The 21,814-nt window shown below is 38.6% G+C and overlaps 1 protein-coding gene across 3 annotated transcripts; it reads left to right on the top strand.

The window, feature by feature from the left end:
* Positions 1-4,389: 4,389 nt before the first annotated feature.
* Positions 4,390-21,461, top strand: rnpc3 (RNA-binding region (RNP1, RRM) containing 3). Of its 3 annotated transcripts, none has more exons than XM_058626372.1 (16): positions 4,390-4,475; positions 5,104-5,260; positions 5,361-5,408; positions 5,519-5,628; positions 5,761-5,850; positions 7,957-8,068; positions 8,703-8,771; positions 10,018-10,160; positions 11,327-11,452; positions 11,847-11,995; positions 15,019-15,204; positions 16,129-16,223; positions 16,379-16,437; positions 17,880-18,012; positions 18,723-18,800; positions 21,439-21,461. In XM_058626372.1, exons 2-15 carry the CDS (start codon positions 5,108-5,110, stop codon positions 18,789-18,791), a joined length of 1,542 nt encoding a protein of 513 aa, XP_058482355.1. In that variant the 5' UTR covers positions 4,390-4,475; positions 5,104-5,107; the 3' UTR covers positions 18,792-18,800; positions 21,439-21,461. The 3 variants fall into 3 exon arrangements, with proteins under 3 accessions (XP_058482355.1, XP_058482346.1, XP_058482327.1); XM_058626363.1 differs by lacking the exon at positions 21,439-21,461 and adding an exon at positions 19,195-19,257; XM_058626344.1 differs by lacking the exon at positions 21,439-21,461 and adding an exon at positions 18,946-19,257.
* Positions 21,462-21,814: the final 353 nt, after the last annotated feature.

Genomic DNA, 21,814 nt, shown 5'->3' with positions numbered 1-21,814 from the left:
ATACATCAATCATAGAGACCAGATACATCCTCACATGGTTTCAGGATGTGGTAGAAAACAGGCGACATGGATGGGTGTTGTACTTGTACTTGTGTGTTATCTTTTGCATTTGAACAAATACAGAGATGATTCTTGCAGAAATCATCTGATGTTGATCATATGGTGTCTGTTCAGGCCGGACTTGGCCATTTCCTGGACATCACCCTCTATCAATTGCTTTTTTGGGTAAGTGCTGATTAAATGGAGACAACCACAGTTGGTGTTATTCCAGACTTAGCCTGCACTCTGATCAGCTGAATTACAGGTTACTTCAGTATCTGAATGCGCCACATGCCATGATTATCAGCCTCTGTCATATCCACAATACGCAGCTTTAATTTGCACATCACATCTCCCTTTTCTAAACATTGTTTAGGTTTAAGTGCAAAACAAGAATTATCTTTTATTCCCCGTAGGTCTCTCAGTCAGCTCATGTAAAGAAAAATGACTCAGCAAATATAAATGAGGACATTAAAACATTATCGTTAAAAATGTTTTTATTAGAAACAGAATCAGAAAATAATGGCAATTGCATGGCAATAAAAGGATCATACAAATATTCATACAAACAATGTGAAACAGCTGCAGGCCACATGAGTGTTCATGGCTTCATACAGTTGGCTGTCACCCACTCATTCTAAATCTGACTCTAAATTTAACAAAGTGCAAACAACATGGTGTGTCTGGTTCTGTTTGAACTATTACAATCAGAGTGGGACTTTGTGAATGCAACTGTGGTTCTTATCAATGTGGGGCCATTTTTACCTGGTCCCCTAAAGACTATCTGTCTTCTACATCGAAAAGACATCAACACAATTAGTGGATTGTAACATATTTCTTTGTAGTTGCTTTTTAATTGCTTCATTAGCACTGGGTGTCCTCGTGTTATTTGTCTCGCTAATCGTTTTTTCCAGGTTAAATGAGCTGAACTCTGGAGGGAGACGGTAAAAAAGAAAAAAAGATGAAATAAAGGAGAGAGAAGGTTGATTTATCCCACAAACATTAAGTTACATATTCATTCTTTCACCTGTCTACATGCAAATGGGTGAAACGAGATAAGAATAAGATATATAAGTTTTCGTTTACAGTGTGATGATTAGGAAAGTCTCTGAATTTGTAGAAGTCGCGATAAAAGTAACATTCTGCTGTTCAAACATATAAATCAGCTCTTAAATCAAGTAGTTTGGCTTTTATATGTCTTTAATCATAAACACTCAGCGGTCATGGTCTGGCTCTGAGATAGAGAAGAACACAGACTAGAAACTCAAGTCACGATGTACCAGCATTCCACACCAATCTGAGAGAAGGACTTTGTCAAACACTCACACATGCACAGTGTTCAACCGACAGACAGGTAGAGGACGCGATGCTGCTCCTAATTCTGTCAAACAAATCGGGGACATAAAATGAAGCTGGGGTCATCTGCTTAGCTTAGTTAGCACCCCACACCACTACCTGGATTATTCATTTATAAAATGAAATTTTTTGCATGTCATATGTTGTGGGTGATGATGAAAAAAAAGCTTAATCTACTAAATAACACTAATAAAACAATGTACCAATTTCGTAAAATGAATTAAAGTGTAACTACAACGTGTAAGCGGATACAATAATTAAATAAATTATGAGTAGATTATATCAAATGGTAAAGCAAAGTTAAAAAAAAAAAAAGGTTCAATGTGGTGTACACACTTTTTTTACCAAAGAGGCTCATTGTGCCGCTCAGTTTTCATGAAAGAGTCAATTCTAAACCTCAGCAGTTGGACATGACCAAGGTTTACTGTCCAGGGTGTATCAGCCCTCCCTCTGTGTCCAATCAGTGAAGGTGCATGGCCATGATGAGGTGTAAGCATAGTGTCATGGAGCTTCTCTTAACCACTCACTATGAACATAAACACAAAACTGTTCAATATTTACTGGCTGCTCATGACAATAACTGTCTAATGTTGTTCCAATATATAATATATTGAAACCATATATATATATATAATATGGACAGGCACTTTTATTAGTAAATCCAATACATTTACAAACAGGAATGCATGTGTGCTGTTGCCAGTTTTTCACCACAAAAACGTAAACAGGGGAGAGGCATGAGCAGAAATGTGAGTGTTGACTGAATTTCTTAGGCAGCCATTTTGAACAAACAGGTTGGAAGTTGTGGCTGGAAACTTATAAAATTAGCATTTCTTCCCCACATCCAAAAGCAAAATATATTTATAAGCGAGATTGAATGTCAATGCATACAGGTCCACTTAAAAAAAACAAGTTATTTCTCCTGGTAGACACAACACAAGCAGTGTTTCATACTATTGCTTTCTAATCCCTCTTTTAGTTCTGGTCACCCTTCCAGCCAGCTAGTGATGGTACACTAAAGGTGCAAATGTTTATTTTAGAAAAATTCAACACAATATTTTGTGTATCCTACAATTAATTCTGCTTTAATCACAGGGATGAAACATCTACATGTAATAATAAAGTCATATTATGAATTTGTAGCTGCTAAAGTTAAACAAAAATAAAAGAACAAATACCATATATACAGTACATGATGTATTTAAAGAAAATAAAAGAAGAGCTTAACAATTTGCCATTTATTGCAGGTTGATACATTAAATACAAAAGTGAAGAAAGAAATTAAGCACTTGAAAGCACTTGGGTTTACTGTATACTCATATATTAGAGTTATAAATGAAACCATAGCTTCTATTCTGTACTTGTTGGTTTGACTATCATAATACCCCCGCAAATAATAACACTGGTTAATCTAATAACCCCTCTGGCTGAGAGAACAAGCAGATATCAATACAAAAAGGTCACTGTGCACATGTTTAAGTGTCTCACATTCCTCACATAAATGAAAGACACTTTATATTGTTGTACATTGTTGTTGACCTTTCTCCACAAAGTCAGTTTGTTTTTCTTTTATCTCTCTATTTAAATGATCGTATCATGACTTTTATATATTTGATGTCGCTGCCACTGTATGTATTTATTTTTTAAAGCAAAGCATTTTGAAATGCCTTGCATGATGAATTATCAAAAGAATTATCAAAGCAGAGAGCATCAGTATTGGTCATGTGTATTTTATAATGTCTTGCTGACAGATGCAAAGGCCTTTCTCTTCGCTATCTTCTTGCCACTGCCAATGGAGTCGGTATTAATCTCTTGTCCACCATAATCCAACTTCTCCTTCTTCAGCTCCTCTGTCTGACTGAGACGTGAGCTGGGACTGGTATTTCATTAAGAATCAGACCTGGTGTTGACAAAGGAGTCAAATCTGAATGTTTTACAGGTAACAAATATCAGCTGACAACTGCTTCATCCCCTGAAACACTACTATCGGCTCATCTAATTGAAACTGAGCCACTCCTCCATTCATACTCAGCTCATTTCTACCCTCTCTCTTTTCAAACAGCATCTCTCTCCCTTTTACTCTCCTTGGGTCTGATATGTTACGTCGGAGGGAGGGAGAGAGGAGGATCGAGTGTCCAGCGTTCCTCCCATCACCTGTGAAATTTCAGAGCCAGTCCACGGTGAAAGGGGGTATTGTGTCCCCCTCAGGAGGAATGCCCTTGCATCGCTCCTCAAAGAAAAGGCTTCATTTGGCCAGGAATTTGGAGGCATCTCGAGAAGTATAGGGGGATTTTCTTGGGGGTGGGGATGGGAAACTGAAGGCCTTCTTAAGGCTGAACAGACGACAGACAGCAGGCCTTCTCAAAGTCCCTCTCACTCCCTGCACATTTGATAGATTATTCAACAATTAAATCACCTTAGTGCACACCAACCAGATTTTCTGTTTCTGGTCCCTTTAAATTGATCACTGACTGATCTAAGTAACCTTTTTCATGTCATTACACAAGTGAATTATGGGAGACACTCTTAATGGGTCTTTACACATAATGATATAGTAGCACATTACTTTTCTTTTTAGTAATAAGTATATTGAGACTACATACACTTGAAATGTTGCAACTGCAGTATTCATGTGAGGACACTGACACCTGCTGGTGGCAAACAACAACTACAATGCGTGTAAGGCTTGAACACTGGTGCACAATTTCCTGATGGCAAAATGTGCATTATAAATGCTGTTGATTAGGTAATGATTAGGTTAACAAATACCTTAATCATGTTGTAATTACATTACACAGTAACTGCATTATTACTCATGTACGCTGTAGCAAAAATCATTATTGCAGTCATTACTATATTCGTGTTCTTTGTAACATCTAATAAACAGGTTTGATTGTAACTTTGATTGGACTGTAAATAATTATAAAACCAAGGTTAATATCCTCCAATCCAAGAGGGGGCACTAAATCTAAAGCTCAATGATGTCTAGAACCGTAACCGGAAAAGGCGAAGAAGAACAGCCGGAAAGGGAAGAAGAAGACAAAACACCGGCGGTGTGTTTTTAGCTGCTTCTACAGCAGGTCGGTCTACTGCTAAATATTTTATTTGGACCATAAATTATATTTCGTCGATAGTCATTTATTGCATATGACAACTTTTCCTCAGTCCAGTCTAGCGCTTGCACCAGGGCTTGAAGAAGTCGTGTCCTGACGTGTTAGATTAGCCCGAAGCTAAAGTTGGAGCTAGCCTCGTGAAGTGTTCTACTATTGTTCATTTGGAAAACATTGGGATTTAACCACTTATTCGCCAGTCGGAAAACATAGAAACGGTTGAGACAATAACTGTAGTTATTTTAAGAATGTACAGGTATCATTCATAAATTCGGCGGCTCTTGTTTTAAAAATACGCTTCGTCTAAATTACTTAACAATCCTAGCTAATGGCTCGGTTGTCACATCTCAAATGGTCGTGTTATAAATAGTAATACTGCAAATTATATGTAGTATATATTAGAGATATTAGATATTGGCCAGAATATATCTGAAGCTATCTAAAGCGACTAACATTATACAGTATATTGCATTATATCTATATGTGCAATGATGCGGCTGTAAAAATGTCACTTACCTGAGTTTCTCATGTTCTCATCGCCCTGCACCATGTAAAGCTAACAATAATGATATTTAATGCTTGTTGTCCCTGTCCACAGTAAAATGGACACCAATGATGAGGTGGTACAATCACAAAGCAGTAAAACATTGCTCATCCGCCACTTACCAGCTGAACTCAATGGGGATGAGAAAGAGGATCTGCTTAAGTATTTTGGGGCTGATTCAGTCCAAGTCTTCTCTAACAGGGGTCGTATGGTAGGTTGCATTTCACTGACACCTTGTGAGTGTTTTTCTTATTGTGAAATACAATTCATTGATAGTAACTTCATCACAAATAATTTGTCACTTCCCACAGAAACATACAGCCTTTGCAACATTTAAAAGTGAGAGGTCGGCAGCAAATGTGAGTTGATTATGGTAGTTGCAATTAAGTCAGATATGTACAATTTGACACAAACCTTTAGTCATCAGATTTTATCTTAATCTGTGTGTCTGGTGTTTCGTCTCCTTCAGGCTCTTACCAGGCTGCATCAGTTAGAGATCCTTGGTCAAAAACTTGTTGCAGAGTTTGCTAAAGGTCAAGATAATTTGACAGTTTTAAAGGATCCACCGGTGTCAGTCAGGTATGTTATTTGGATAATATAACGTGAGGAAAAGAAACAAAAACAATTCAGGCTATGTTAAACCTGTGAATTGGAGTCAGACTCTGGTGTGTGTATCAGCGGTGTAAGGATTTTTGTGTTGTCTTTCTACAGTGGAAAAAGACTTAAAGAAGAGAAGAAGAAACAGGAGACCCAGAACCCAAAAATCACCCTTATAGAGACTGGTGTTGCACCAAGTCTTGGGTATGTGTGTATATTATCTATTATGTAGCCTTTGGCATTCATTTTCTATTTTGTTAATTTTCCAAGTGTTGTATCTTGTAAAACATTGTGCTGATGACTGATCTTTAGACTCTTGAATGCATCAACTTTACACTACCAGTGAATTACTGTTTCCTCATCTCATTGCTCTTTTGCAGGAGTGTTTAGTCATTGTATTCATGTTTGTGCCATTCCCTTCGGTACAAGGTGTTCAGTACGTTCAGAGTACACCGTCGAAGTGTGAAGCAAATAGAAGATGTAAAATCCTCACTGCTTTGTAGATAGTACTGAAGCACTGCAGGAGCACTGCTGCTGAATCCGCCTGCTGAGGTACCCAGCTTTTCCAGCAGAGCCGCAGACATAATTAGTCGACATTTTTAAAATCGCTCAGTCTATTGCAGAAAGAAGAACTTTTTCAGGAATTAAATGTTCAGGAGTAGAATGAAGTGACTCCAGTACATGCACTGTATATTTTTATCATCTTTGTTCGATTATTTTCATAATCGATTAATCTGTCGATTATTTTCTGGATTAATCGATGAATCGTTTGGTCCATAAAATATCAGAAAACCTTAAAAAATGTTGATCGGTGTTCGTCAAACCTGGAAATGATGATGTTCTCAAATGTCTTGTATTAACTTTTAATGATTTCTTTGTTATCCAGAGCAAAGAAATGAAGAAAATACTCACATTTATGAAGCCTAAACTATTGAAAATCTAGTTTCAATCATGAAAAAAGCTTTGAACCGATTAATCGATTAGCCAAATAGTTGTCGATTAATTTAGTAATCGATTAATAATCGAATAATTGTTTCAGCTCTAATCATAATTTACAACATTGACATCATTCTCTGTCAGAGAAGACCTAAAACTTGTGTTTTTGGCCATTAACTCCCCAGTAAAATGTTTACTTCCGATAGATTTCCATTAAAATCGAGTTGCCACCTGGGCTTCTTTTTCAAACCAGGTGACAACGTATTATATGTATACTCTGTATTTAGTGATTTAAAAAAACTGAATAGTATGACAAAAATGTCTAATCTTGGTAACAAACCATTCCTCAAATCTTAAGAAGGCACTGAAGATTGGACAAACAAAATAGACAAGATATCTGACTGATATACAGTAAACTATTTCTGCACCACGCAATGACCAGAGCATTAAATGAAATGCAGTTTGGAGCTGTTACTGCAGCTGAGACAATTATTCAAAGCTTCAATATTCTATATCATTGTAGTTAAATGCAATTTGTTTTTGTTTTAAACGTGGTTTTTTTTATGTATATGTTGTATATGTTGTTGCAAAGATGTTACAGTTAGGTACCATTAGATTAAAAAAAAAACTTGCTTGTTTGGTCCATAAAAGTTACAAAATGTTGATCAGTGTTTCCCAACCCTAGAAAATTATGATGTTCTTAAATGGCTTGTTTTGTCCACTAACCAAAATTATTCAGTTTTAATGATTTCTTTGTTATATGGAGCAAAGAAACCAGAAAATATTAATATTTAAGAAGCTGAAAAATCATTTTGCTTTCTTGTTATTATTATTTAAAAAAAAAAACCAAGTCAAACTGATTAATTGATTAATAAAATAGTTGACGATTCATATAGTAATCGTTGCAGGGTTAGGGTTTACAAAATAAAATCAGTGAGACAACATGTAGTACATTCTTACTTATGTCTCTGATTGTTGTTTTCTGCTCCAGCAGAACTGGCAGCTAACAACACCCACCCACACATACACACACACACTCACACTGCCCTTTCCTTTGCTTATTAGGCTGCAGTATTAAGATTTATCCTCTCATGCAGTGCCCATTCCTGCCCGATAAAAGTTACTGTAACGTGTGGACAAGCCTCAGTGCTGACATTGCAAGCTGGTCCCAATGTCCCTTAATGGCTGGATTTTACATTTTGTTGCCTGAGTGCTTGTCATAGAGTATAAGTCACCTTGCTTAAGCACATACTCTGTCTGTCTGGTTTACCTTAACTTATTTTGTGAGTTAAGTGAAGGGGCGATTGTGTTCGGAAGCAACTTTTTAAAAGTAATTCTGTCTTTTCTGTCTCACTTTCTCCCTATCTCCTACAGGTTGAAATTTCAATCCAATCCCACTTTGAAATATTTATACCCACCACCCTCGAACAGCATTCTGACAAACATAACACACGCCCTAATAAGTGTGCCAAAGTTTTATGTTCAAGTGAGTGATTGCAGATTCTCTCTCGTCATATTTTTGTTGTTATCTTTATATGTCGTTGTATTTTCATATCTTTTTGTGTAGTGTGTAGTTTATACAGAAAAATGCATATTTGACAGCATGCTTGACCTTCAGATTAATAGTGTAAAATGAAAATACGCTTTTGTACTAAGTGTTCTTAAGATTTTTGAACCGTATCCAACCTTTTAAAGATCAAAAAGCAAACATTTGCCTTTTAAATTTCAATTTAGGTAGCAAGTATTAATAATAAACTATATGTGGGAGGCATGAGTTATGGGTTTAACATTTCCTTGGTGAAATCGGGCTGCCTTGGTATTTTCTTTCCACTGCTGCTACTTCCAGTGTTGACATCTTGGTGGTGCTATTGTGTCACAGAGAAGCAATCACTGCCAGGATCTCACTTCAGTCTCAATCTCACTTTGATCCTTCTATTTTAAATGGAAATGCAGGAAGCATGCAATCAGTTTCGTATGGAAGCCTGAGTTGCAGGCTTTCTGTTTTAGAGCAGCAATATATTCATATTAACAGCCCCCCCCCCCCCCCAACTCTTGGTATGAGTCTTGATATAGAACTGTCACTGTTTTGTAATATATTTTACATATTTTCAATCATACAGGTACTTCATCTAATGAACAAGATGAATTTACCATGTCCATTTGGTCCAGTCACTGCCAGACCCCCCATGGTAAGCTTAACACATGAATGTTGGATGAAGAATAGGCTGATGGCTTAACATTTGTAGATGCTTTCAATAATAAGTATTTGATATTACACATGAAGAACTGTGTTGTTATAAGGGGTCACTATTCAAAATTGTCAGAATATATTTAAATTCAAAAACACTCAAAAAATCAATGCTTATTGATTTCAACCCCGAGTTTTAATATGTGACATGAGTATTAAAGCTATGTTAAAGTAAATGGACTTCATAATGTAGCCCAAATGTGTTAACATGTGTAGCCTTAAACATCAAGGCTACACATGTTGATAGGATTTTTCCATTAAAATCAATCAATTCATCACTTATGTCTTGTCATTGAAAAGTTCAAGACTTTTTTTGCTTGACATAAGATGTATCTTACTTTTTTTTTTTTTTTTTTTTTTAAAGAAGCAAAAAACATTGTTACACTGTTGTGTTGCATGTCAGATCATAATTGGTTTCCAAACAAGTGGTAGTGTCGCATCTTTGTCACTTGAGTGAAAACACGAGCTGAGAAACCTTCCACTTTCAGCAGGTTTCTAATATTAAACTGTGTAAATGCGTCATTCTGTACTGTGAAGTTCACAACAAGGAAACAAGATAATTGTCACAATTTGTAAAATATTTGCTTCATGAATTAATATGTCCATCAATGTCTCTAGTAATCTTGTAATCTTAGTTTTGTGTTACATGAAATGGAGAAGAATTACAATGTCCTCAAATGTCTTGTTCTGTCCACAAACCAAATGTATCCTTTTTTACGGCCAGAGAGGAGCAAAGAAACCAGAAAATGAGTGATCCACTTAAGGGTTACTAAACTTAGCAAACTTTAAATTAAATATAAAATGTTTTCTTATCCACACGTTTAGAACTGAAATGAAACATATTTCATAATTCTTGGGCAGAAATGAATTATGCAAAAATCCACTAATTGTTATTGTTAAGTTTGAGTAAGGTGACCATTTGCAGTTTTTCAACATTACAATTAAATATTTGCATTAAGCTTCCCCCGAGTTAAGTATTTTTTGTTGGTGCAATAGGAACCATTTGAGTCAGTCTCAGAATATTGTGATTTTAATTTAATCCCAATATCGACCACCCCCCACACTATGATCATAAATGAATCCTGGTGTCGACCAGTGCTCACCGGGGACCTTAGCAAAGATGCACATGGAATCATTTGAGTGCTGAGGTATTTGAAAAGTAATCCATCTTGTGTTGTCTGCTGCAGTTTCAGCTCCTGCCTCCTGCACCACCTATCCCCATGCCCCCTCCCTTCCCTCCTGACTACCCTCCTTTACCAGAGGAGGAGATGGAGCTGTCCAGTGAAGAAGAGTCGGAGTACGAGAGTGGAGACGATGAAGACAAGGAGAGGTGAGGTGCAGATTACCAACACAGATTACCAACACAGAGTTCTGCCATTCGGCAGCCACCTTGACATTGCCCGGGGCCTTTGTTTCAGACTAACACCAGGCTCTGTTATCTACATGAATGGGGAGATGGACACAATTGCACATTCTTTGTTTACTAGTACATAAACTGCATGTAAACTCAGGCATTTGCAGGGTTTCTCAACAATAAACTCTTTTTTTTGTCAAGAGCACTTTGAGACACTTAAGCTACATCCATACTACTCAAAAAAAAAAAAGAAAAAGGCACATATTCTGCTGTCTATATGCCACTTGTCCACACTACCAGGGCATTTTAGAGCCCAGAAAACTGAAGTATGAAAACGCTGCTGGCTCTGTTTTAGTTTCATAACACTGAGGCTGTGTTTCAGTAATAGATGGGCAACAACAGACAACTTTAGAAACAATGATCAGTTCTGTTTGTTATCAGCAGCAACTCGACTATCTAAGAAAAAGCTCAGTTTAATCACTTACTTTCTGTTTCACCTTGTTTTTGGTCTACTAAAACAAATACCCTTGTTCTATTTTTCCACCATTGTTGTTTATCATATGCAGTACTCTCTAAAACAAACTGCAGAGGACAGAATCAGTGTCACGTTTTATTCATTTTTTGGTTTGTTCTGAACACAGATTACTCTTGAAACGGAGCTAAAACTCTAATTGCGATGCAGTAAATTCAAGTTGCGTTACTTGTTTTTGTTTTTAACATCCGCTTCTTCCGTCCTAAACTAGTCCAATTTCACAAGGTGCCATCATCAGTGGCAGAAACTGAAAGAATCCTCAACTGTGTGTGTGATAATACGAGGGACTGGTATGAAGGGCAGGATGTGTCATACATCTGCCATCTTTAAGTCATTGACTTTTCTATTCAGGGATCTTTAAGGGTTTTTTCTCCTTTCTTACAACAACTCATCTCTGATTTCTTTAGTCCGTGGAACTGATTGTGATATTGTTTGCATCATACAGCCACTATCATTCATTCACAATTATTAATATTAATATTATTATTAATAATAATAAGGCTGGTAACACAAGTGGCTTGAAGGAAAATGTCTATAATTGTTTTACTCTTTTTATTTTCTGCCCAAGGTAGGTATTTTTCTCATATTCTTTATGGTTGCTTTATTTCAGGATTGCTCGTCTGATGGGCCTGGTCAACCAAGCATGCAAGAGACCCATGAGACCAAAAACTGTTGCAAAGAGAAAGAAGCCCAAAATCAAGGATCTACTCTATGTTCCCAAACCAGACACTCAAAGGTACAGCAAAGGCACTCATGCATGTCACAGACCTCACGCAAAGCTGTGCTCCAGACCGTATTCATAGGCAGCAAAAAAAAAGGACAAAAACCTCCAGACAATAAGTCTTCCTCATGATGACAGCCTTGTGTGGCTTTGAGACTTATTGTCTCTGTACCACACACACACACACTCCTTTAATGACAGACCACAAAGTCGATTTCTAAACTATAAATATACACACACACACACCTCGGTGTCTCCTGGCTTCGTGTTTGTGGACTGGGAAATATCTTCCCCTGACCGGAGCAAAATATCCCAACCCTTAAGCCGCTCAGGTGCCAGCTTTATTGAGGGTACATTTTAGAGGCAGGCTGCTGTTGAGCGGAGTGCTGATTGTCTCTGCTGTCCCCAGTGCTCCGACGCTGCAGCCCTGTGATGTGTTTGAGCAGCCCCACCCCGCCGGGCTGAAGAAAATTGAATTCCACATTTCAGTTCCAGAGGTAGCCTCCTTAGTGGAAGGAAGTGGGCCAGGTCAAGAGGCGCCAGCTGATGAAGGCCGGGGTAAGTGTTCCCACTGACGCACTTCATGCTGTTAACAATTAGTCTAGACTCGGTGATTAAACAGTTGATTCATTAAAAGTATTAATTCAAAACTAACCTTGGGTAATGTTTACAGTGTATGACCCCAGTGAAGCAGAGAAAACAACAGGAAATGCAAAACCATAAATATGGACCCAGAGTGGCCACTCTGTGGGAAAAGAGACATTTATGTGTTCAGACATACAAAGACGATGCATTTTAAATGATTTATTATCTTATGAAATCATACTTTGCTTGCCTTTGTTTACTTACAATGCAAACGGCTCGTTTTCTTGCATGTTGAATTTCATTATTATTTAATACTCCAAAGGGCAATTGTTAAAAACATGATGAGCATACACATCATCATAATTTCTACTGTGCAGCTGAGAGTGAGGGTAAAACGGGGACATCACTCTGTTTCCTAGGAGCAGTCTTGCGATTCTGATGCACCAGCCCTCATCAGGATCTGTCATTATAAATATGGACCCTGAACTTGTCAGCGGAATCTTGTGTTGTGTCACACTATGTTTATTTTTCTGACACACCCTAACCAAGTCAAAGAGAAAACCAACATAGTTTGGTGATACAGTTAATCTAAGCTCCATTGGGTTTGTGTTATCCTGTCCCTGATTGTTACCATGGTTTTATCCTTATTACAGACATGTGTTATGTACGTACTGTTAGTATACACATGATATAATGTTTAAAAAAGTACTGTATATGTTTTGATTATCTATGGAGCTACGCACATACTCAGCCTAGTGCTAGGCTAGTCAATATTGATAATTATACTAGCTTGAGGCTAGCTATGTTGCCGTTGTCGTAGATGGTAGATGTCTCCCGCCGCTGATGTGTCCTTATTTTTTATGACACCACCTACTGTTTCATGCGCCCTGCACCGCTTGATGTACATAGACTAGACGTACACAAGACAAACCTTGAGTCGTCTCTCTCTGCGGTTGATGTGCGATTCCGTGCAGAACAATGACATTAAGCAAAAGCGAACAAATTATGTGATGCCTGGGAAATGTAAATTCCAAGATCTCTGGCTAACCAAAGAAAATTACAAGGACTGACTTGCCCAAGATCCCAAGAACAATCATTTGGCCATATGCAGAGCGTGCTGCAAATCAATTAATGTGCTCTCTCATCTTAAGCTATGTCAGCACATTTTGTCCTTGATATTGCAGGAATTGGTCCGGGAAAGTCCTTGAAAAGTCTTTGAATTTGATGTGATCCAAGGTGTGTGTGCACCATCTATTGAACCTTAGTTATACTGATATTGAAGGAGATGATATTGTATTATCTATTGTTGAGTAAAATCAGTCAAACCAGAACCTCAATATCATTTAAAAATGTTGTTACGGTTGGGTTTCTACATGCAAATATTTTCTTTTTAAGATGAATGTAAAAAGAAAGTGATTGACATAGTGGTGGTCACATATTGCAGTCGTTCTTTATGGTTGTTTATATGTTACGCTGTATGTGAATGAACTGACTGATACATACCTACTCAATTACATTTAAAAGATCTCCCTCTCAGCATAACACTGGTCATCTCCTCTTTAGCCATGTGTGGTCATGCAGTCATATAGGATGAAAGCGTGCCGCGTCGGCGTGTGCCATGACTGAGCCCACTAATCACCCCCAGCACATCCACCCACCCCGAGGGCAGCTACTGCCACAGATGGATTGTAATTGTGTGGGAAACTCTGTGATACTAATACTCACCATCTCCAAACATGTCAGCTTCAAATGAAGTGCTTCTTTGGAACAAATTTTAGTTGTTTGTGTAACACTGTGACTTTCACCAACTGGCCAGTCAAATAAATCAGGCCAATAACACAATCTACAAATACACTGAGGGGGCTCTGTATGAAAAAGTGTTCTGCTGACTGTCATTTGTGGAGGAGGAGCACTGTACGAATTTGGTTGTTACCATACATCATGTTTATCACATTGAAGCAGGAGGTGCCTTGATACTACTATTGACATAAGTTAAAGCCCTTACCATGGGTGAAGTCAGAGCAGAGTGTTACACAGCACTATATCACAGCAGAAACTAGCACCAAAAAGGTTTTACCATTATCTCTATGAGGAAATGTCACAGGGAGCGCGGTCCGTGTTACTTGTCAGCTGTGCAGTTCCCTGTTTGCCTTATCTCCCTTCTCTCTAACTACAACTTCACTCCCTGGCAAAACCCCTGAGAAGTAAAATAGATCTCAAAGTCAAACACAAAAGATTTCCTAAAGGCAGGGGGAAGATAAACCATGACAGGTGGCTTTTTGGATTAGTCTAGTTTTGGGGGAGTTGGGGTGTGGGATCCGATAAACAAGCTATTTAAATGAAAAGGGGAGGTGGGGGACAGATAAGGAGGAGGATAATTTTGAAAGCAGTGGTCTAGTTCTCTGCAGAGTGTATCAGAAAAGCTCCCCAACACTTCTTGCTCCAGTGCTTACATGCACACAAACACACAGATGCACACACGCCTTGCTCCTCTTGGATTTATACAGGCTCACTGCTCTTAGTAATTCCATCTACACTGTGTGTGTGTTTGTGTTTGTGTATGCATGCACTCCCCTCAAAAGTCTGTTGGAGTTATCTCTCCACTCAAACGTGTGTTTGCCAAACAGGAGTGCATTTTAATTTGATTAGTCGTCTGTATTTGACGTCGACTCTGTTTGCTTGTGGCTCACACTTAGAGATTCCATTCAGCACTTTAAAGTTACATCGTTCTGAATGTATTTACCATATTAAGCTCAGCTGAGAAACTTAAAACATCACTATGATGGACTAGGAATTATCAACATAATTTGCTTCCACAAAACGTTCCCGAGCTAGTTTTGTTTCAGGTAAACATTGAGGAGTCTGTATTTGTGCTGGAGGTGGACAGTTCTCATACTGTTGGCATGAGCAGTCCGCCAAGTCCAGCTCAGCTGCACTTAAAATGGAATGCAATATTTTTTCCTGTAACTGTTCCTTCTACTTTTGTGACTCCTCAGACGTGGACGAGCTGGAGAAAGCTGCACCTCACAGTGAGGAGAAGGAGGTCACTGAAGGTTTTGGGAAGCTCTACCCTAGCAACCAGGAGTCTCAACAGCAAGAGGAGAACAGTGACAATGAGCTGGATCTCTCCTCAGGTGTCATCTCCCGGAGGGAGCTGGAGAAAGGACGGCTGTCAAGAGATGGTAAATGTAACTTGAACTGAGCTGAAGCCCCCACATTTTGAAACATTTAAATCTAGATGTCAGGTTGCACTATCAACGTGACATTGTAATAAATTGCTTACTAAACATGATATTGATGGGGTATTTATACTCATTAACATTTTGTCCTTTCAATCTGTGCCAGAGTAGAGGTTGTATCATAGAACTGCAATCAGTCACTGAGTGGAAATGTTTGTAGTGTGTGAACAGACCAGCAGCTCAGTGGTCAGTCAACTTTCAGCATCAACATTAAAGGAATACTTCACAGATTTAGTGTCACTGGTGGGCACTTAACTAAGAAAATAAGAAATGCCGGTTCCATATGGATTAAAAAAGACGATATGAGAAAACTGGCACATCTCTTGTGTTAATCATTTAACATGAATATTATCAGGATCTTCTTAACAGAAATGGATTCTATGTGTTCTTGATCTAGACTAAAAATGAATCTTTACATCTTCAGTCAGTCAAAATGTTGTTACTGTAAGACTTTGCCAAATGACTACATATAATAATGCATTTAAGGAACATCTACAGTAGCAAATGAGGTAATGATAACACTGGAATTCTAAGCTGTTACTAAAAATATTAGGAGGAAGAACTGGTTCGCTGTGTTTATGTAGTGAAAAATCTAAATTCATGAACATGTCTCAACGTCAAACCTCCATGTGTAGTGTTTTACAATACAGTGCACACCGGCTGAGCTGAGGATAAGTCCTAGTCATATCTAGAATAACTGTTCTTCTGAGAGTGTCTTTATTCTGTTATGGCTCCTCCATTGAATTACAATGGCTCTTAGTTTCCCTTTGTGAACTGTAGCTGCATAAGCAGCTCTGTGAGCCCTTTGTACCTGTTTTTGAAGTGGAACTAATATCGTTTTTTTTCCCCCTTTCTCTTTTAAAACAGAGATGAAAAAGATGTCTGTGTTTAAAAATTATGAATCGGGTGAGCCCACCTGCAGACTGTACGTGAAGAACATTGCAAAGCAAGTGGAGGAGAAAGTAGGTGCATTGATAGTGTGGTTTTGTTTGGCCCTGTGTCCAATGTCTGTGTTTTTTTAAATGTGGGTTATATTTTAATCTGTAGCATCAACACTGCACTTAAGTGTCGTCACATATTCACTATTTCTCTTCATTTGTGTCGTTTTGCTTTTCAGGACCTGAAGTACATTTATGGGCGATACATCAACCTTTCATCAGAAGCAGAAAAGAATATGTATGTGATCTTTTTTTTTTTTTTTTTAATGTAACAACATGGTTCGTGTGTTTCCTCACTCCATTTTGTCTTCCCGAGCTATTTCTGACTGCGGCAATCTGTCACCTTCTCCTGAGACATGTTAGCAATTCATGCTGACTGAGTGTTGTGTTATTAATAAGTATCTAACCTGACGTTGGGAACATGTGGGACATTTTCTGTTTGTGCATCAGCAGTAATTCAAATAAATTGTCCACCTGACTCATCAAATGGAGCTTATGTTGGTCGAAGGCCGGACTCTGAGCTCAGACGGAGGTGATGAGCAGGAGGGTGGAGCTCTGCCAGAGGGAACAGCTTGTCCTCGGATTTTAAAAAAGCACGATTTTTATGATTGACGGTTACTACAATATATATTTTCATTGTCTATTCAAGTAATTATAGAGATCTTACCCTCTGCAATATCTGATTGGTACTTGACCTAAAAATCTGCAGGTTTTTGTCACTTCATAAAAGATATACTGATATGCAAAATTCATGATTCAATAGGTTTTTCTGCCAAAGGTTTGTAGTTTTTTTTTGTGCAGTGTGGAAAACAAACATCAAGGAATATTATAATTGATCTTAACCCACTTTGTGCACATGCTTCACACCCCTGTTTTCCACACCTGAGTGTCTCATATCTGTAGCCAAAAAACAAACCTGCTGTATTTTCGTTATTGCTCTGGCTTCTTCCACCAGTAATAGACACACCTGATTTAACCCGAAGAGCATCTAAGCTTTGACTCCTTTCTTCATGACATTCACAATAACCCTGTTAAAGTTGGAAAATGTATATTTTTCCTGCGTTCCAGAGTTTTTTTTTTTCCCCCTCACTTAACTCTCTGGTCTCTGGTGTGGATAAACCTGAAAACGCTGTCTTGCTGTTTCAGTGAAGAACGATGATGAAAGCCGCCTCAGCAGGGGGCAGGGGGGGCGTCGCGGTAGCAGAGTTAACGAGGACTTTCTGTCATGTCTAACCTTGGTTGTGTTGTCTCTTTATATACGTTCAGGTGACATTACAATTATAAAATGAGGGTTTTACTCTTCTGCTGCAGAGAGGCACAGGTTTGAGTTGAAGTGCCTTCACATTTGTTACATTCTAACAATGCAGAAACGTGTGAATGACACGTGTGCTGTGCGTTGTCTGGAAATGTTTGTTGTTATGCACAGTTTTGTTGTTTTCCAACTGGGATGGGAGGGACTGGGAGATTTACCAGGGAAAACTAGTAAAAATACGCACGTATCTGTTACCCAACACACTGCCCAGGCTTTCTGGGTGAGAACTATACTTCTGTATTTAGGTTGTTTTTTTGTTTGTTTGATCTGGCACTTTGGTTCATAGTTTGCACCAAACAGCCACTGAATCTGTGACGACGACGATGATGATGATGATGGAGCCCCCGCTTTCCCTTTTTTCTCCTCAGGTTTGACGTTGTGTTAATGAAGGAGGGGAGGATGAAAGGACAGGCCTTCGTTGGACTCCCCAGTGAGTGGAGCGCGGAGAAAGCGCTGCGGGAAACCAACGGCTACATTCTTTACGACAAACCCCTCGTGGTGGTATCCTTATATTCCCTCCTTTAACATGAACCCGGGACGCGGCTTAAGTCTTTCTATTTATTTTTTTTTGCATATTGATTTCAGGTAATGCGTTTACATATACTGTACATTTCAGGTCTGTTTATTGGTGACTCGTTTATATTTCTCTTCTCAATATATCGAGGATACGTTTGGTCCATAAAACGTCAGAAAATGTTTTTAAACCTCAAAAATATTGATGTCTTTGTTGTAAAATATTCTTATTTAAGGAGCAGGGAGCTTGTTTAATTATAAAAAAAAACACACAATAGTTGATCATTCATTGTTTCACTCGTAATTATACATGATTAATTTCCTGTGAACAGACAAAAGTCTTTATTTTCTAGCTTTTGATGAACTTAAAACAGAAACCTGCTCCTGTGGCTTAAAAGCTGTTCCATGGTTACAATGTGAATTCATATGAGAATAAATAATTCATCTGTAAACCTGTGCCGACAGCTCAAACTGGCCTTTTAGTGAGGTAGGTCGGTGGGTGTTAAATTTCCGCGCTACTTCTGGCATATAGTGTTACTTTAGTAGAAAGAAAGGTAAAAACAAATAAATGAGATCAAATACAATTTTTAAAAGAAACCTTATACCTTCGCCCGAAAAAAGAACGTGTCATATCGAGCGTCAGTGAACTGTAAGCTGTTAAATGTTTGTGCGAACAGACCTTAACTGTTAATTCACAGCAGTTTGCCAGATCCGCAAGACCAAAACAAGACGGCGCGGATACGAAGAGAGGGACGAAACAGCGGTGAGCTCAGCAGGTGAGTCCATGACTGTAAATGATGATACAAATGTGTCAAAAGAGTGAGTTTTTGTTTACTGTTTCATAGTGTGTAAAGCAAGCCTAATTATCGTTGTAATGGTGTTTTCTTTCACATTTTGTGTTTACACTTGTATGTATTCAAGATACCAAGACTTGATATTGTGACCCAGCAGAACCATGTGTATCCTTATTCTGGTATATCCTTTGGAAACAGACAAAAGGAAATGGTGTCCGTAGTGAATTTCAAACAACAGCACTAAAGTCTAAATTTAAATGGACTCACGCTTTGCTCCTGAGTTTCATATTGTATTTTTGTATTCTTGTTTGTTTTTTTTGGGAGTCTGTTAAACGTCTCTTTACATTGTCCTCTACCTTGTTTGACTGAATTGCAGGGTGATGGTCGTCAGGTGTCATCGTCTTCTTTGATTATGAAATAAAGTATTTTTTATTTAAAATACAGTTTGTCATGTTTTCTTCCTGTCACATAGTCCTGTACCTATAATATATTCTATTATAGGTACAGTGCAAACATTATCATAACTGATGAATCTGAAATCCCAAAGTCCAAACAGGCAAACGACTGCAGACTCGGGGAAGGTATACGAGGGGCAGATTGGCTCGGCAGCAGATGGTGGGCTGTCAACACAATAGTAAACCTAAAGTCCTGAAGAGACGGCAAACAGAGCAAACAGACTGCAGACTCTGGGAAATTGCTGGGACCGGTTTAGTTTGCCTTTAAAATCCCAGACTGGCCCCATCTGTGTGATTATAGAGAGTAAACCTTGGAAGGTGGACTCTTTCAGCACCCAATCATTTCTGGAGATTTTGGATGTTTTTTTGTTTTTTTGTCCTTGTTAGGCGTGAGGATTCGTGAACATGTACCAGCTGCATATCTGTCAGAGCGCTGTCGTGTGTCACTTCTAGGACTCAGAACGAGGTGCCTGCTCAGACGAGGTCTGCTGTGATTCCCTACGGTACAATAAATGTAATTTCCACTAATGCATCACAACTTTACAATGACACGATTTAGCCAGAGAAGGTGAGGACTATTCACCTGTGTATGAACTCCAAGAGCTCATACACAATGACAATGTTGTGTGTGAAAGTATTGAGCTTTTTTTGTTTACTGTGATCGTTGTCCATCTGTAGAGAATGAAAGATTAGTTTCATAGCAGTTTTATTCTTTATTCTCTAAGTTCTTTAAGTGGCAGGCGACCAAGGATGGAGATTTCTTCTTCGTTTTAAACTTTATTGTTTGCAAATCCTGTTGTGTTGGCTGGTACGGACCATTATAAAAGCTGGAGTCAAATCTATTTTCAGCACATTTTATATTGATGTTGTTTTCAGCAAATAGGAAACACTAATGAAAAAATTAGTAGCAGTTCCACTCCTGAATCTTTAAAAGTGCCCCATAAATAAAGTATATTCATTTTGCGGATACTGAATTTACAACCACAGTGCAACTTCGATCCATACGATCTTAACGCCGCGCTCACTAAATCTACTTGGAATTTTCCAGTGGAATATTGTTAGTATCACAATTTCCGAGGAAGTTAAGGTGGTGAGCTGCAGAGGCTTTGACAAAATTAGATTTTGGAAAAACCCATTTTAGTTCAAATTACAAAGAGTCGTAATCTTCAGATTTCACATTTAAATTACCCTCTCATTATGCATCCGGCGGTTAAGCCTCTCTGAAACACAAACCCCCTTTTTTTTTTATTATTATTTTGAACAAATTCCATTCAATTTTCAGCTGAGACACCCCTGTGGCTGCAAACCCAAATTAACATCTAGTTTTAAAGACTCAGACGAGAGCTGCTGCACACTGGGCCCCATACAGAGAACTGTACGTGTAAGTGAATGATGCTGCTGGCCTGAAATTATGTCAGAAAGCAGCCTTGACACCACAGGCCATTTCATTCACTGATAAACCAAGAGCATTAAGCCAATGTGTTCTGCTCAGATCTGACTCTTGTAGAAGAGGAGCTTAATTTTGAAGAAGGCATGTAACTGATTTAATGTAGACACCGTAGCATCGCCTTTATCACTGCTCTATAATGAAGATCATTCAGTGCAAAGCCCATTTCCACACCGACTGCTATCACTGAGCCACGGTGAATTGAAGCCGTGAAATCTGTGGGGATGGAACCCCTCCCATATTTGCATCACAAAGTCCTTCTTTCATCTCGTCCACCCTGTAATGTAGCAAAGGATGCAATGATTTCACAAAGCTATGATCTGCAAATGCAAAAAAAAACAAAAAACGACAGGTTAACAGGATGTGATTGACCTCGCAAACTGCCAGAGGGGAAAATCACCATTATTAAACAATTACCCGAATCTTCTTTAAATGCAATTTTAAGTGCTGAAAGTGTGTCGCTGTGTGTTTTGTTCTCATAAACCTTGTCATTAACCTGCTATTAAGCTGTTTACATGCAACTTTCATCTACTGCAGTGGCTGATTAACATTTCAGGTTGTGCTTTTCCTGCAAAGTGTGAACTCCCTGTGATTTTTATTTTTGTGTGTAGTTCATTAAGTCCCATGCAGACCCGCTCACAAGCTCAGCCGCTCTCTGGTTACAATCCAGGCACACGGGGGTTATTAATCACATGTGCTCGTCTGCTTCGACCTGCAGCTCATACGTCAACGCCAGTGGAAGGGAGGAGTTCCCATCTGTGCCCCACTCTGCCCGCCACCTCAACGATGACAAATGTGCCACCCGCAGTGGAAATATTGAGAGTTACCAGGACATTTATCAGGTAACATTTGAGCAATATGAAAGATAACCTTTTGTAAGTGGACATAGATAAAGATGTATGTTCTGCCTTTTCTCTGCACCGGCTCCATCTCTGTATAATAGTGCAAATACCTAGAAGTTATACCATGGAAATGTGTTTTGTTATTCAGAGTTCAAGCAGGTGTGTCGACTGTTTGCTGGATGGAGCCTGTGGGTTGTCAGGTGCACATAGCAGATGTTATTTCTGACCACTCGGTACCATTCGCTCAGTCTG

The sequence above is a fragment of the Solea solea genome, chromosome 1, assembly GCF_958295425.1.
Source record: "Solea solea chromosome 1, fSolSol10.1, whole genome shotgun sequence".
NCBI classification, from domain to species: domain Eukaryota; kingdom Metazoa; phylum Chordata; class Actinopteri; order Pleuronectiformes; family Soleidae; genus Solea; species Solea solea.
This window is presented reverse-complemented; position numbering and strand designations above follow the sequence as displayed.

What these genes read in the sequence shown, in the direction of transcription:
- rnpc3 (XM_058626372.1), top strand. Translation starts at nt 5,108, where the DNA reads ATGGACACCAATGATGAGGTGGTACAATCACAAAGCAGTAAAACATTG. An exon ending in GTGAGAGGTCGGCAGCAAAT is followed by an intron (nt 5,409 to 5,518) that starts GTGAGTTGATTA and finishes CGTCTCCTTCAG; the next exon opens with GCTCTTACCAGGCTGCATCA. An exon ending in TGCCAAAGTTTTATGTTCAA is followed by an intron (nt 8,069 to 8,702) that starts GTGAGTGATTGC and finishes TCAATCATACAG; the next exon opens with GTACTTCATCTAATGAACAA.